The 15,624-nt window shown below is 38.6% G+C and overlaps 1 protein-coding gene across 1 annotated transcript in view; it reads left to right on the forward strand.

Moving 5' to 3' along the window:
* The window catches only part of PDE8B (phosphodiesterase 8B), a 255,279-nt gene that overhangs the window by 80,380 nt on the left and 159,275 nt on the right, over nucleotides 1-15,624 (forward strand). Inside the window, exon 2 of the mRNA XM_027863365.1 lies at nucleotides 12,622-12,678. Coding sequence (XP_027719166.1) covers nucleotides 12,622-12,678 — 57 coding nt within the window. The remainder of the gene's footprint in view (nucleotides 1-12,621; nucleotides 12,679-15,624) is intronic.

Below are 15,624 nucleotides of genomic sequence, written 5' to 3' on the forward strand. Positions count from 1 at the left end.
GTATAGAGCTGGGGCTCATCCTAGTATTTCCTTGGTAGCATTGAAAATACGACAGCAAACAAGATTTTTCACAAGAAGATCCCAAGGTCCACTGCAAATATTAATTCATTGTTCATGGGACCCCTGGAAAGTACAACAGGAAAATATGATGGTTGCTTAGGATCTTCCAACAGTGATTCCTGTGGTCTGGGGACTGATCTTGGGAATTTAGATTCACTAATACTACTTAGCATTTGAATAGTACTTACATTAGATCAGCAATTCACATAATAAATACCCCAGTGGGTTTGCAGTCCAGGATGAAGATCAGCACTTTATAAATGAGAAATCTGAGTCTCTGAGACATGAAGCAATTTTTTTTCTTCTAGTGCTTCAGAGAACTCTGAGCTACTAATTTCTCTGTTTGTTCTCAGATTATTGGACTACACTGCCTTCCAGTAAACAAGGTTAATTAGTGCTTGAAGTGTTAGAATGAGGAAGTGGATTATTATTAAGGAAGTAGTAGGGGCTTAATAAATGCTTGTTGATTGATAGATTGGGGGAGGAGGCATATGGGTATCCTTTCATTTTTCAATTCCTTGTCTGACCAGGGAACATTTTATAGTCTCTGATTCTCCTATGGCAGTAGGTAAATCTTTGTGGATCCCAGATCAATTATTTATCTCAGCCTACTTGTAACTTAAGAAGGACAGGTAAAAACAAAAAGATGGGGAAAGCTCTCCTGTGACTTTGGTAGTTTTCTTCTGCTTTTCCTCCAATTTGGCATCATATCTAGTTCTTTTCATTTCTGAGCTAATAGGTAAGAGGGTCATCTATCCATCTGCACAGATGGGAGCTATCAACATACACACACTTTCACCATCCTGGCTTTCACCGTTGAATATCTAGCTAGGTCAGTTTTAGTATTAAGACCTGTGAGAATCTTAAAAAAAAAAAAGTGTTCTTTTCTTCCTCTCTTACCTTGTTTTTTCTTATCAGTGTGCACATTAACTCCCCCAGTAAACTCCCTAGGGGAGGGATTATTTTGTTTTGTCTTCTTCCCAGTGCCTAGAAGTGTGCTTTATACCTGGTAGGCATTTAACAAATGTTTGCTGAATTGAATTTTCAGATTCATACTCAGTTTAAACCATTGAAGGGAGAGGGGAGATTTCAAGAAGAGTGTGAGGTCTTAGTACCAATGGGATAAATCCTAGACCTGTCTCCCATCTTGTCTGCCTAATTTGTTTTTCTTAAGTGTCTTCTATTTGAGAAGAGGAACCACAAGATGCTGGATCCCCAAAAGTTCAAAGACTTTCCCAGTATGAACTTTGGCAGCTAGGTAGTGTCTGCCTGGCTTGTATTTGCAGCTTCTAGAATGTCTATTTAATCAAAAAGCATTTATGAAGTGCCTACTAAGTGCTAAACACTATGTGCAAGGATTTGGGGATACAAATATAAAGAATGAAGCAATTTCTACTCACAAAGAATCCATACTTCCATTTGGTAGGCTCCCCCACCAAAATTTAACTTTTTTATGTGCTTGGCCATTTTGAAAATGGTTGTTTTTTTTTTCATCAAGTGGGATACAAAATTAAATGAATATTTTTGCTGTTGTTTGAGATTTCTTGAGCATGTACTCACTCTTTAAATGATTCTATACTCCTAGTCTTGAGAGACCTGATAGGAATGGAAAGTGAGACCGTGAGGTGTGGTGGAAAGATAGTGGAATTAGTCAGGGGATGTAGGTTCAAAGCCAGTTTGCTGTTCTATAATACTGGGTAAATCATTTCATCTCTCTGGGCCTGTTTCCTCATAAGCAAAATGATGGGGGTTACCTTTTAAGGTCTATAAGCACCTGAAGCAGCTTTACAAACTCAAACACAAAAGAATTACTTTTCTCCAATGACATTAACACTAGAATCATTGGCAGCTGCCAAAGTGAAAATGAATAAAATTGAAGGTTCTTCTCTTTTATCACTTAATTATTCCTGAAATCCTAGAACCTGAAGAACATGGATAATTGAATTCTGGGGTGAGATGCTTAATGAGGCAGAAAACCCAAGAAATGACATTAGAATCCCTGAGGGTTTTATTCTGAGGTGTCTCCCAAGCCCAGGATGTACTGAACATTATGTACTTCCCTTCTCTTTCTCCCATTTTGTCCTTCCCTCTTCTGAACCCATCGTCTTTCTTCTGTGTGCTGGGCTGATCTGGACTCAGCTCAAGGTATCTTCAGTGTCTGTCCATGTTGTTAGCTGTTTGTTCCAAAGTCAATTCTTGATCATCTAGAGTAATGGTAGAGGGAAGCAGCATGAATAATTGAAATCCACAAGCAATCTCCAAAACTCATTTTAATAGGTATTTTCCATTTCTTCCTCCCGTGAATTCTGTCTCCAGGGCTGCTGGAAAAGCAGCCAATTGGTTGATTGGCATTTCATCTCTTTCCTCTTGACTTTTCTCCCTGTTTTTTGATGATATTGAGGAGAAAGGAAAGAGCCAAAAGGTAGGTAGCCAGATGGGAAAACAAAGACAGCATACAGTCATCAATTGACAGAGGATCTGGATTCACATTATGTTTCTGATGCTTGCTTCCTTTGTGACCTTCCTGGGCTTCAGTTTCATTATCTGTAAACATGAGAAATCATAGAATCATTGATGGTAGAGCTAGAAGGGACCTTAGACACTAACAAGTGCAACCTTTTTATTTTATAGATGAGGAAACTGAGACCCAGAGGTCAAGTGACTTGTCTAGGGTCATGGTGTAATACTCTTTGAGGCAGGATTTGAACTCAGGTCTTCTTAACTCCAAGTACAGGGAGTTGGACCAAGTGGCCACTGAGGACACTTCTACCTCTGGATCTGTGGTCCTATGAACCTTTCATCAATATGTGGTGTTTATAACAGCCACAGGAGAAAAGCATTCACACAAATAAGATGCTTTGAACAATAGCAAAATTTATTTTATCTGGTAAGCTAGAGAACTGAGGCCCTTTTAAAGCCCCATCTCTGTGGTTTATGAGCCTACTGATTCTTTGTTCACCCACAAAATTTTTATAACATTTAACATAGCATGTTTGTTTTAACATAATGTGATAAGTCAAGTCTATGAACTCTTCTTTTTCAAATGGAATAAGACCAAATATATCATAACTGTCTGACAAATGGTTGTTTCGACATACTGTCGCAAGACAAATCTATTAACCATTCTTTCCCAGATGGAATAAGACCAAACGTATCATGTATGTCTATAATAAATGAGTTCTTTATCTATTCATGTTCAGAGATATCTAAGTCTTAAAAATAAAATTAAAATTCTTCCTGTAAACTGGTCAAGTGATTAATAAATAGGTCTTTATTTCCTTCGATTTAATTCCCAGGGCAGGTATGTTTCAGTGGGGAAACCTATCAATTACTTTGTAAAATTTATTATCTGTAGTTCTAACTTTTTTTTTTATAAACTACATTCACTATCTTTCTGGATCAAGGAGTGGATTTGAGGAATTTGCATTAATTTAGAATATTTTTTCAAAAATATTTACCAAACATTCAGGTTTCAGGAGGCGCTTTTTTGTCATGAGATGAAGTCATCTCTTCATTTCCTAGAAAGCATCACAGCTTTAGGATTCATCATGACCCCACGCCAGGTAGCTTTTCTCCCTCCATGTCCCTTTTCAGCTTCCTTTTACGTGTTGTCTTCCTCTATCGGGTTATAAGCTCCTTAAAGAATATACTGTCTTTCTTTTTCATATTTGCAGCCCCATCCCTTAGCACAGTGCCTGGCACACAGTAGGTGCTTAATAAATATTTTTTTTCTCTAATTTTTGGGGGGCTAGGCAGTGGGGTTAAGTGACTTGCCCAGGGTCACACAGCTAGTAAGTGTTAAGTGTCTGAGGCCAGATTTGAACTCAGGCCCTCCTGACTTCAGGGCTGGTGCTCTATCCACTGTGCCACCTAGCTGCCCCTTAATAAATATTTATTGACTGAATTTGCTTTACCTTCATTATCATCACTGAGAAATAGGGAAATTTCTTGAGGTCATCATACTCTTTGAAGTACTTTGGCACAAGAAAGCCAGAACATTTTCTCAGTAAAGTAGAAGTGCCATATTGGGAATGTGCCATTGCCCCATATAGTCACAGCTTTTAAAAGACCTTTTTTTTTAATGGACTGCTTTATTAATAAAATTGATTACTGTTGTAACAACTTACAAAACTCTATGTATTCTGCAATCGTATTTTTTTAAAAAGTGATTGTGAAGCATACAATATATCCAAGTTCCATGAAAGATCATGTTTAATTAATGCTTACAGAACTGCATTTCATCCCAACATCGAGGTCTATCAGGGCAAAGCCCAATACAATTCTCTCATTGCATATCATTTTCAGATTTAAAAATCTGTCGCTAATAATGTTAATTTATTTTGCTTGTATGAGGTTAACAATAGGTCTGCAGAGTAACAAATCCTCTCTAACCTCAGTGTCAACAATACAATATACACATGTAATCAAATTTTTAGCTACATCTGTTGCTTCATCCACATGTGATACAAAATAGGAAGATTTTAGTTTCTCAGTGAATTGATCATTAAAGCCTTCAGACAAATGGGCGTTTCCCTTTTCTACCGTGTTCTCTGCAAGTGGGACCTTTTAAAGCTGCTTTATTTATGATTTCCTTGTTGTTTGTCCTTCATTCTCAAAGACAATCATTATGATTTACCAAGAGTGGTTTTTTCCCTACCATCAAATGAGGCTTTTTATACTTAGCAATTCTGTAAGAAGCTTTATCTGTTGTGTGCAGTCTTTTTGATGTCACAGTAATGGTTTTAAAAATTGTTTTTATTTATTAAAAGCATCAAATTTTCTCTGTAAAAAATTTCTTATCCTGACAACGTATAATGCATGTACATTTTCAAAATATTTCAAGTTTGTTTGTTTATGGTACCATGTTATCTATAGCTAAGGCATTCAGACAAGGCAAACCCAGTGATCTTTCCTCTTTCTTAATAATAGTACTTATAAATCTCAGTGGTAAATATGGTGAATCGTATTTTCTGGAATTGTGCTTTTTACGTTGTGTAGCTTTTTTTTTTTTTCATTTCTGCTACTGTCTCTATTGACGTCACTGGTACTAGTGTCTTTCAGTTGCTCCAATGGATTTTTGCCTCATACAATTTACGAAGGAATGATTTCACTTAAAAATTGGAAAAAATAACAAAAATGGGAATTCAATATGAATTTCATTGTTGCAAATCATTCTCTATGTTCCCTTTTCTTTAAAATTGAAGATTTTTAAAGCCAGTTTATTTTCTTATACTTAAAAATGAGTGGCATGAAGAGATATGGCAGATATTTTGGTACTTTTAACTTCTCTACAAAGGGTGTTTAAGTTTGAGTTCAGGCTATTCAGATACAAATGCAGCAAATAATGAGATGACATAACTCTGTGTCATGAGCCTGTACCAAGTAATGGTGGCAGATTACTCCTGTTTTGGGGTTTGATGTGGGCTACTCAGATTTGATTGTATTTACATGCATTGTATTGAACAGTCTCTGCTGTATTAAATAACTCATTGCTATTTGAAATGTGATAGTCTTCTTTGACTTCCATTTTATTTTCTTTGAAAAAAATTAGATGAATAATGCAGTTGTGCTTGCAAATATCTGGTAATGTTGGCCATTGCTTTGGCCTGTGTTCTGCCCACCCACACCCCCACTAACCACCCCTTAACACTCTCTTTCTTTTGAAAACGGTGGGAGCAGAGACTATGCCATTGTCATCTTTATATCACCAGGGCCTAGCATGGGGTACTGTATAGAGTAGGGGTTTCACCAACATTTATTGAACTGGATTTTACAAAATAATACCAATAATAATAATAACTTACTTCTCTCTAGTGCTTTAAAATTTTCAAATAATTTTACATATGACATCTTATTGGAGTCTCATCACAACCTGGTAAGTTGTTCAGATGTTATTATCCCCATTTTGTGGATGAGGAAATGGAAGCTCAGAGCAGCTGAGTGATCTGCTCATGGTCACATACCTAATAACTGTTAAAGTTGGGCTCTCATCATCCATGTTTTATTCCCTTATTCCTATAGGAAAATTGTGTCTAGGTCTCAGCCAATTTAAATAAGTTTAAATGATTTTAAATAATTGGTATTGGGATGGGCAGCCAGGTGGCACAGTGGATAGAGCACCAGGCCTAGAGTCAAGAAGATTCATCTTTCTGAGTTCGAATCCAGTCTCAGATACTTACGAGTTGCGTGACCCTAGGCAAGTCACTTAACCCTGCTTGCTTCAGTTTCCTCATCTGTAAAATGAGTTGGAGAAGGAAATGGTAAATCCCTCCAGTATCTTTGCCAAGAACCCTGCAAATGGGGTCATGAACAGTCAGACAGGACTGAAAACGACTGAACAACAATGGTATTCGGAACAACTGGCAGGAACAGGGCATAGGCAGAGAGAAAGAAAACAAAAGGAGAGAGATTAGGAAGGACTTAATTTTACACATAGGGAAATTGAGGCCCAGAACAGCTAAATGACTTTCCAAAGGTAACATAGCTAGTTAATAATAGAACAGGGACTGGAACTCGGGTCTTCTGCCCTCTGCCATGGTAGCAAGGGTCTTGGAGTAATACTTCTAACTAGCAGACCATACTATTCACTAGAAGCTCTTAGCAGACTCATTATAGTATCTGAGCTTAGGTTAGGTATCAAACATATGTGTCTAAGGGTAACTTCTTTTAACTGCTCCAGGCCCTTAATTTTGAGCCAACCGACTTAGCTAAGATCCAGTTTGGTCTTCCCTCTTTGCAGTGGTACAAGTTATACGAGTGGATGTAAACATGATTAAAAATTGGATTTTCTTTTTCTTTTTTTCTCCCTAATCTTTGTGCTCAACAAAACTCAGTGGCCACTTTTCACTAGAAGAGCTTTCTTATGTAACTTCCTTCTATCACTACCCGCATTCATGAATTTCTAAGTTCATGGACTTTGTTTAAGAGTAATTCCTTTTTCTTTCCATTGTAATGCATGCCCCCTATCAGGCTGAGCTCCCTTTGTGTGTGGCAGTGGATCAAATGAAAAGCAGAGTTTGACTGTATTGTGTGAGAAAGCAGGATGTTTGGAGGGGAAACTGCATTCGCATTTGACTTGCCTTTCCAGTCCATGTGCCTGGGGTTCTTCCGTCCAGGCTCTTTGCACTGCCTCTGCTTTTAATTGTTTGGAACAGCCACTACATGAAGTCAATTAGCAAGCACTTATTAATCATCTCTCATATTCCTAGCACCTAGCATGGTGTCTGATACATAGTAAGTACTTAATAAATAGTTGCTGATTGAATGAATCTACATCTACTACACGTGTCTCCTCCTTGCTCTCCAAATGTTGCTATCACTGCCTGAGAGGAAGGAAGGAAACAAAGCACATATTATGTATCAGGCACTTTACAAATATCCCATTGTAGCCTTACAACAACCCTGGAGTAAGTGCTATTATCCCCATTTTACAGTTGGGGAAACTGAGGCAAACAGATTACGTGACTTGCCCAGAGTCACTCAACTAGTAAGTGTCTGAGGCAAGATTTGGATTCAAGTCTTCTTGGCTCCAAGTCCTACCCTTTCCCTACTTTGCCGCCAACTTCCTTAGCTACTGGGAGGGCACCGAAATGTAAGCTGCATATAGTCTCAAAAGACTTGAAACACTATCACCCTATGCGAACCTTTATCCATACCAGTGTTGACATTTTCCAGGTCCCCATAATTCTAGTTATAAGCACACTATTCAAGGGACTTCTATATCTCTAAGTGCCACACTAGCTATACCTTTACTCTTATGGACCTTCAAATAGCTCCTTGCCCTTCCCCATACCATAATTCCACTTTCCTCACTCAAAAACTTCTCCATCACTTACATACCCTGGTTTTACTCCACTCATTTAGTCACACTCCACACTTTGTCACAAACACACCTGAGAATTAGAATTCACTACTGCCATACCAAACGCAATCACTGGGGATAAAGAAACAATTGACACTGTTTAGGTAACCCATGAATTTCTTGTGGACATGCCTAACAGCTACAGGCTGTTATAGTATATAGTAATATATACTACAATATAGTATATGATATAGTATATAATATAATTATGATATATAATATAGTAATAAATAGCAAAATAACATGACCCAGGCTCCTTCGCAAATCAGCCTGCCTTTCAACTCAGGTGGCCCCGTAGTCTTCACAGAGTGTTTAGAAGAGAGGAAGGGAGGAAAGGGTGGGAGAAGGGAGAGGATGAAGGAAGGAATAGAGGAGGGATAAGGATAGAATCTTGGAAGATGCTCTCAGGGAAGTGAAAGGAAGAAAAGGAACCAGTGAAGGAGACCAAGAAGTGGTCAGGGAAGTAGGAGAAGAAAAAACTGTGAAAGAAGCCAAAGGAGAAGAGAGAATCAAGAAGGAAGGAGTGTTTATTAATGTCAATATTTCAGAGAAGTCTAAGAGGATGAGGACTGAGAAGACACTGTACTAGGAAGTATATATATACATTCATACATACATACATCACTGTGTAAGTGCACACATAATAGATATATCATTGAAAAGATTGTGAAGTAAAATTAAATTGCATTTATTTATTCCTATTAAAAATCAGAGATGGAGTCCCCTGGGGGAAAAAATGGACTTTCAGAGTGAAAGCATGTCCTCTCAACTTCTAGTTTGCCTCCAATGATGTGATTTTGCATCCTTGTACAGCACCCAGAGAGAAGACTAGAGTTCAAGTAGGCTGGGGTGGGGAGAGTGAGTGAGGGGTTGAGGATGATATGGATGTCTGGGAGGATGATAGTAGCCTGGAAAATTATTGGGAAGTTAGGAAGAGATGAGGGTTTGGGGGGGGTGCAGATGAGTTCACTTTTGGACATGTTGAGTTTAAGATATCTATTGGATATCCAGTTTGAGATGTCTGGTAGGTGGTCTGGGAATGTTTCACAGGAGAGCAAGGCCTTGGGGCCCTGGGGATGAAGTAAGAAAGACTTTTTCTCCTCCAGAGAACATAAAAGATGTTTTAAAAGAGGTTGCTCAGCCTGGGTGGTGGATTCAGGGTAGCTCAAAGCAATTGGCCACAGGTAGCCTCTGAACAAAACTATTTAATGCTACTTTGGAACCTCTGTGAGCAGAGACCATTCATAATTGTAAAGTAGATTGACTTGTGACAGTCATTACCTATAAATCATCCTCATCCTAAAATTCCTGTCATTGTTGTAGTAAAATTTAGCTTCATGACCATGTGTTGAACAGTGTGATAGCACGTAATTCTGGAAGAAAAAGAAAAAATGATGAAGCCTGGGACTCAGGATGTGCCTTTTAATGACAGAAAGCTCCCTCCATTTTGCTCCTGAGGATTTCAGTACTCCTGGGTCATTGGACATAGTGGGATAAGTCAGGATGACTGAGATGTAAGAATCTATTTCATCAGACCAAGATTTAATGAAATTATTCTTGGCAGCAGTTCTTTTAGGGAACAAATTTAAAGAAAAAATATTAGTGTGATTAAATTAATAATGCCCAAAACAAGTAATAGTGGAGTGGGAAGAGCACGGTGCTGGGAGTTAGGAGAGCTGGATTTTCATTCCAGCTCTGCCACTAACTAGCTGTGTGACATCATACAATTACCTTCACCTCCCTGGGCCTTGATTTCCTCATCTGTCAAATGATGGGTTGGACTCGATGATCTTTAAGACTTTTTCCAGTTCTGACATTCTGTGATTCTAAGTCACTTAATAAGAGTACTGTAATAGAACCTGTCAAAAGCTGTTATAATCATTCAGAGGTGGTGGTACAGTGATACTGAATATGCCAATCCCGAATCAGTTGATAGGAGAGGCTAGGTGGCACAGTGGCCAGACTGATGGGTCTCATCTTCCAAAGTTCAAATCTGGCCTCAGATACTTACTAGTTATGTGACCCTGGGCAAGTCACTTAAGCCTCTTTGCCTCAGTTTCCTCATCTGTGAAGTGAGCTGGAGACGGAAATGGCAAAGCACTCCAATATCTTTGCCAAAAAACAAAACAAGTGGAGTCACAAAGAGTCAGACATGACTGCAATGACTCAAAAACAACAAAATCAGTAATGACTTATCCAGTTTTCACTTGCTTCAAATGTACTTAATATTGGTGGATTTTTATATTCAGGGAAATGACTTCATGCTTTCTTTTTTACGTTCAAAAAATTACTTGAATTTTTCTTCTAGAGGTTTTGTCCTGGTTGACCTAACATTTTTTTCTTCTATATTCTTCTTGCTGTCATGGCAACCCGTACGTAAACTTTTTTAATCTTTTTGAGTGAGACTATGTCTATACTGGTCTACAAAATGGACAAATATGTATTTGGCTAGAAAGCTTTTTGCAAGTATTGAGAGTATAATAGTGAGACTGGCCAATGACGACCCAGTTCTTAGAGCATGTTCTGATTTGATCTTCCTGTTGGGTTGTATAAATTGTGTTCTAAGGACTAGGTCCTCATTGGCCAATCCCCCCAGTACCTGAGGAAGAATCCCAATCCTTCCTCCTACCTTAAATTCCCTATTTCTTCCTTCCATTTCAAATAATAGATGTGAAAGCCCTTTGGAAAGGAAAAAGCACAACATCAATACAGTATCATTTTATTTTACTAGTTTATTTATTACTATTTATCATCATTACTATTTTAAACTCTTATTTTTATTATTACTATTCATTGCTATTATTATTCAGTTGCACTAGTGCCAGAATTCTAAAAAAAATCTGAAGTACTCCTCCTTCCACAAGATTATCTTCAAATTGCCTTTTAGCCCTTAGAGGCAAGTAGCTTCTGACCATTTCTTTTCACTTGACCTATGGGGGGGGGGGGGTTCTGTTAGTATGGTTAGTTGGAGCAAACAGAAGGAATAGAAAGAAGAAAACCAATTCAGAGGAAAGAGGAAAATTAACTGGGAAAGCAGGAGGGTGCTATAAACCAGAAAAAGAGACCACAGAGAGAGATGAAAACCAGATTCAGAATTCTGTAAAAGCAAACAACCCAACATGTACTAAATTAATGTCACATTTTGTAATTTACTTTGTTGCAAAATCCTGAGTGTTGAGCTCCTTTAAAAGAAGGGTTACCAGTTTTAAACAATAACTCCCTTAGATGTATAGTGGGAGGAACAAAGTAGCTCAGTGACGCATGAAAATCTAACGACTCTGTCAGGTTGGAGCTATTCTTGGGGCTGTGGTCCCTAGGCATGCTGATATCAGCATTAATGATTCAAAAGAGTATTCAAGAAGGTAGACATGGTACTTTTGTGAATTTCCTTTGCTAGATGACAACAAGAGAGAACAAGATGGCATATGTGCCAAAGGGCTAGATTAATCACCCATTCATTTTGCTGGGTCTGATACACATTCAGGTGTGTACTTCTCTTGAAATTGTAGCCCCAGTCTGGTTGGGGCTTGAGTCTTATTCACTGACTCAGCTTCCTTCTGGTGTTTTGAGGTGATTGATGGGAAAACTTGAGTGGCTCCTGGGCACTCAGTTGTGATTGCCAGAATGAGAGAGCACAGCTTTGCACTTATGAGATACAGACCACAGAGTGGAAATTGCTCACAGATGAGCAGTAATTTCAGGGCACTGTGACTTTTTTCCGTCGGTCATCTGCTATGGTGAGAGGCCTGTTCATTGTTTGAAGCACCTGACATCACTCTGTAACACAGTGGGAATCAATGATCTCTTGGGAGAAGGAGGAAGGGGTGTCAGAAATAATTTATGAAGAAAAAAGCATATTGAAAACTTATGATTTGGTTTTGTAATACTCTATAGTTGGCTGTGTTTGGGGAGTTGGGCTACTATGTGGAGAAAGACAGACAGAGAAACGTGAACAGGGAAGTTTTTCTGGAATGGTCCAGAAGAGTCTTGGCTTTTGTTTCTGTAAAACTTCATTGAATCAACCATTTCCATTTAGTGCAGTATCTCTGGCATTAACATATTCAGAGGATGGCTGGGGTAGAGTCCAGTATAATATTCCATTGGCTGCCAACTTTCCAGAGTAATAATAATGAAAGTTGAACCTCTGTTGGGAATGAATCTGCATGGGAAAGGGTGCCTTTCAGAATGTCTTCTGCCCCAAACTTTTAAGAAAAGTTGTTCAGGGAAAAATCATTTAAATAAAACAAGTGAAATTATAGCAGACACAAAAAGCATGTCAGAGTATTTGAAGCCAAAGCATGTCAGATGATATTATTTCCTAGCAAACAAGAAATTAAAAGATTTATTCTTTAATTTTAAGAAATGGAAGACAGAATTTAGGGAACTTAATGATAATGGTCAAGTTTAATTACTTGGTTTCTTTCAGGAAAATTAGATGAAAATGAGTCATTTATTCATGGGAAACATGGACAGGAATAAGTCATTTGCACCCTACATAAAGATACGCATAATAAGAACACAGATCTAGTCAGAGCTATGTACAGTTTATTTAACTTAACTAGTCTTTACTTAAAAGACAGTGTTTTTCTTATTCACAATCTTTTTTCTTAATGGGGTGTTTGGTCCTTCCTTCAAAATGCCTTCAATATGTCCAATGTGATGCTCAACAAACCTCATGTGTTTTGTCTTTTATTTAGCAGGTTTCAACAGCGGAAGTACGCATTGGGCCGATGAGACTGACACAAGATCCTATTCAGGTATGACTTAATTTCATCAGGTCTTGGGTGTGGAAGATTGGAGTATCAAGGTTATATGAGCCACACGGAATTAATTATATTAGTGCGTTGGGCAGGTCATCCTGGCCTTTCCCAGTGCCTAGCCTGGTGCTGGGAATGCAGCAACATGTCTCTTTAGTAAATGTTGAATTAAAATTTGAATTCCAGTTCATGTTGCTAAGTGAGAAAACAGTAGACGTGGAAATTCTTTGAAAAGTTAAAATCTCAGGGCAGCTAGGTGGCACAGTGAATAGAGCACCAGCTCTGAAGTCAAGGGGACCCGAGTTCAAATCTGGCCTCAGAGCTGTGTGACCCTGGGCAAGTCACTTAACCCCAGTTGCCTAAAAAAACAAAAACAAAAAACAAAAAACAAAACAAAAAAAAAGAAAAGTTAAAACCTCCACATTGATGTAAGAAGGCTCAAGGAGGAGGACAGAAGGACCTCATAATATTTGAAGATAAGCCAGCCATGTGGAATGGGTGGACAGGGAGCACAGGACCAGGACAACTCTTCAGTTATAAGTGATCTGTACCACAATGGAAGGACAAAGATCAACTTTGTCCTCAGACCGTGTAGCCTGAAAAAGAGGTGTATGCTAGGTAACAGCAAGGCAGGACCACCTTCAAAACTGTTGAAACAACCTAGATGGCAGGATCCAAATCCAACTGTTATCATTCTAAGGGCCTGGTCTGCTGTAGCCAACAGTTGTATCCCATTCTCAGTATGGTTCTATGGGAATAATATCAGTAAGAGGGAGGACTTGGTGGATTTCATGTTGTTTCATGATCACTTTCCCATCCTAGAGTCTTCTCAAGCAACACCTGGGACATAAACAGAAGACATAAAAGTAGAGAATTTAATAAACACTGCTGATCTTCAAGGAGATTACAGCCTTTGTTGGGGAAGGTGATTAAAAAAGACCAAGGTACAGAGTTATAACTAAATCAGGACAACCAGTTTTTGCCCCATAGCAGGGATTTAACTAAGGGTAGGTAATTTAAAGAGCTCCAACAGCACTTGTCTTTCTAAACTCAGGAAAAAGGCCATATAGAGCCTGGTAGTAGGGCACGGATGGAACCTAATGATAGAGTAGAGTTCTAGTCATGGGAGGCCAGGCAGCAGGATTAGGGTGGGGAAAAAGAGGCCTCCCGCTAAGGGCTCACATCCACTGAGGTTATTCATCTGAGGTTATACATCTGGCAGAACTGAGTTCTGGTCTGTTGGGTGAACAGCAGTCAAGGGACACCTCATGGCACATCTCTCCTCATTAGGGAGTCAGCACAGATGCCAGTTATCCTGGGGATTAGAAGCAGACCTCCTGTCATGATTGGCCCAGTAGAAAAGGGATTATAAGGGGAACAAGTCAAAAGGGAGAATACCACAGCCCCAACTCTAGGGCCCTGCCTTCCCAAGGATATCTTTGCCTCTCTCAACCCTAGGGGTGTGGAAGGGGTGCTTTTGCATTTTCTAGGAATTATATTCTTCCCAGATACTTAAACTTTCCCAGTTGTCCGAAGTGGCAGAGATAGGGGTGGGAAGATCGAGTTATAGGTAAGTTTGATGGGCTCACTGTAAGTTGATAAAGGGATACTTCAGGGCCTTGGAGGCACTGTGTGGAGGAAAAGAGCCAGAGGAGGCTGCCCCAGAGTCAAGAAGTTATTCCCTAGACCTCAGAGTTCCTAGTGGTGGATACTTCTCAGCATGGTCCAGTCCCAGAAGTAGGGTGGTCCATTTCAGAGAGGGCAAAGCAGGGGAAGGATATAGTCCTTCACCCACTTTTAGAAGGCCTGTCATCCCATGGACATGATACTTCCATTAAAGCCTTATTTTTCCAAGTTAATCAAACTTTCCCAACAGAAGAGCCTAACTCAGTAAGCAAGCATTTATTAAATGCCTACTGTATACCAAGCACTGTGCTAAGATATATAAAAAAGAGCAAAAACCAGTCCCTGCTCACAAGGAGTTCACAATCTAATGGGCATGCAAACAACAATGTACGAACAAGTTGTATATCCAGATAAATTGGAGATAATCTTTAAAGAAAAGGCACTAGCATTAAAGGGGATCAGGATTGCTTCCTGAGACTATTTAAAATAACTAGACAGTATAAGGTTGGAATATTACTGTGGCGTAGGAAATAATGAGTTGGTAGACTTAGAAAAATATGGAAAGACTTGGACTTATGAAGGAGGGTGTTGTCTACCCTCAGAGAAACAGAGGACAAATAAGTATAATATGGTCTTATGTAGATGCATATAAATGTCTATGTCTGTATATGAAAATAATTATAGATATCTAAGCATATGATTATGTGTATAAGTATATGTATGTGTATATATATATATATGTTTATGATATTTATGTATGTGTGTGTTTATGTGCACACATATATAGGTATGTGAGCATTTGTGTATGTGTATATATATGTGTGTGTGTGTGTTTGTGTGCTTATATGTGTGTACATATATGTGTGTATACATATATAGGTATGTATATATGTATGTGTTTATATATGTATATACATATATGTGTATACATATATTGGTATGTGTGCATGTGTATATGTATATATGTGTGTACATATACATGTGCGTGTGTGTGTGTGTGTGTATCTCCTGTGTGTATATGTATATCTATGTTTAACTGTAGCCTTCTTGGGGGAGGCGGGGAAGAAGAGAAAAAAAGAACAAAGTAAAAAGTGCCCAGCAGAAAACAAACTCACAGGGAAGCAAAGGCAAGATGGACAGCTCTGAACACAATGTGCAGTATTTGTCACATAGGCTTTCTTGAAATGGAAATTTATTACTGTGTATTTCGAATCCTCTTTTACGTTCTGCTGTACACATGGCAATGCTTTTTGTTCTTTTCCTATTTTTTATTTAAGTTTTAGTATTTAAGTTTATAATGTTTCTTTTCCTTTTCTTATT

The sequence above is a fragment of the Vombatus ursinus genome, unplaced genomic scaffold (genome assembly GCF_900497805.2).
Source record: "Vombatus ursinus unplaced genomic scaffold, bare-nosed wombat genome assembly UNPS02014772.1, whole genome shotgun sequence".
Classification (NCBI taxonomy): domain Eukaryota; kingdom Metazoa; phylum Chordata; class Mammalia; order Diprotodontia; family Vombatidae; genus Vombatus; species Vombatus ursinus.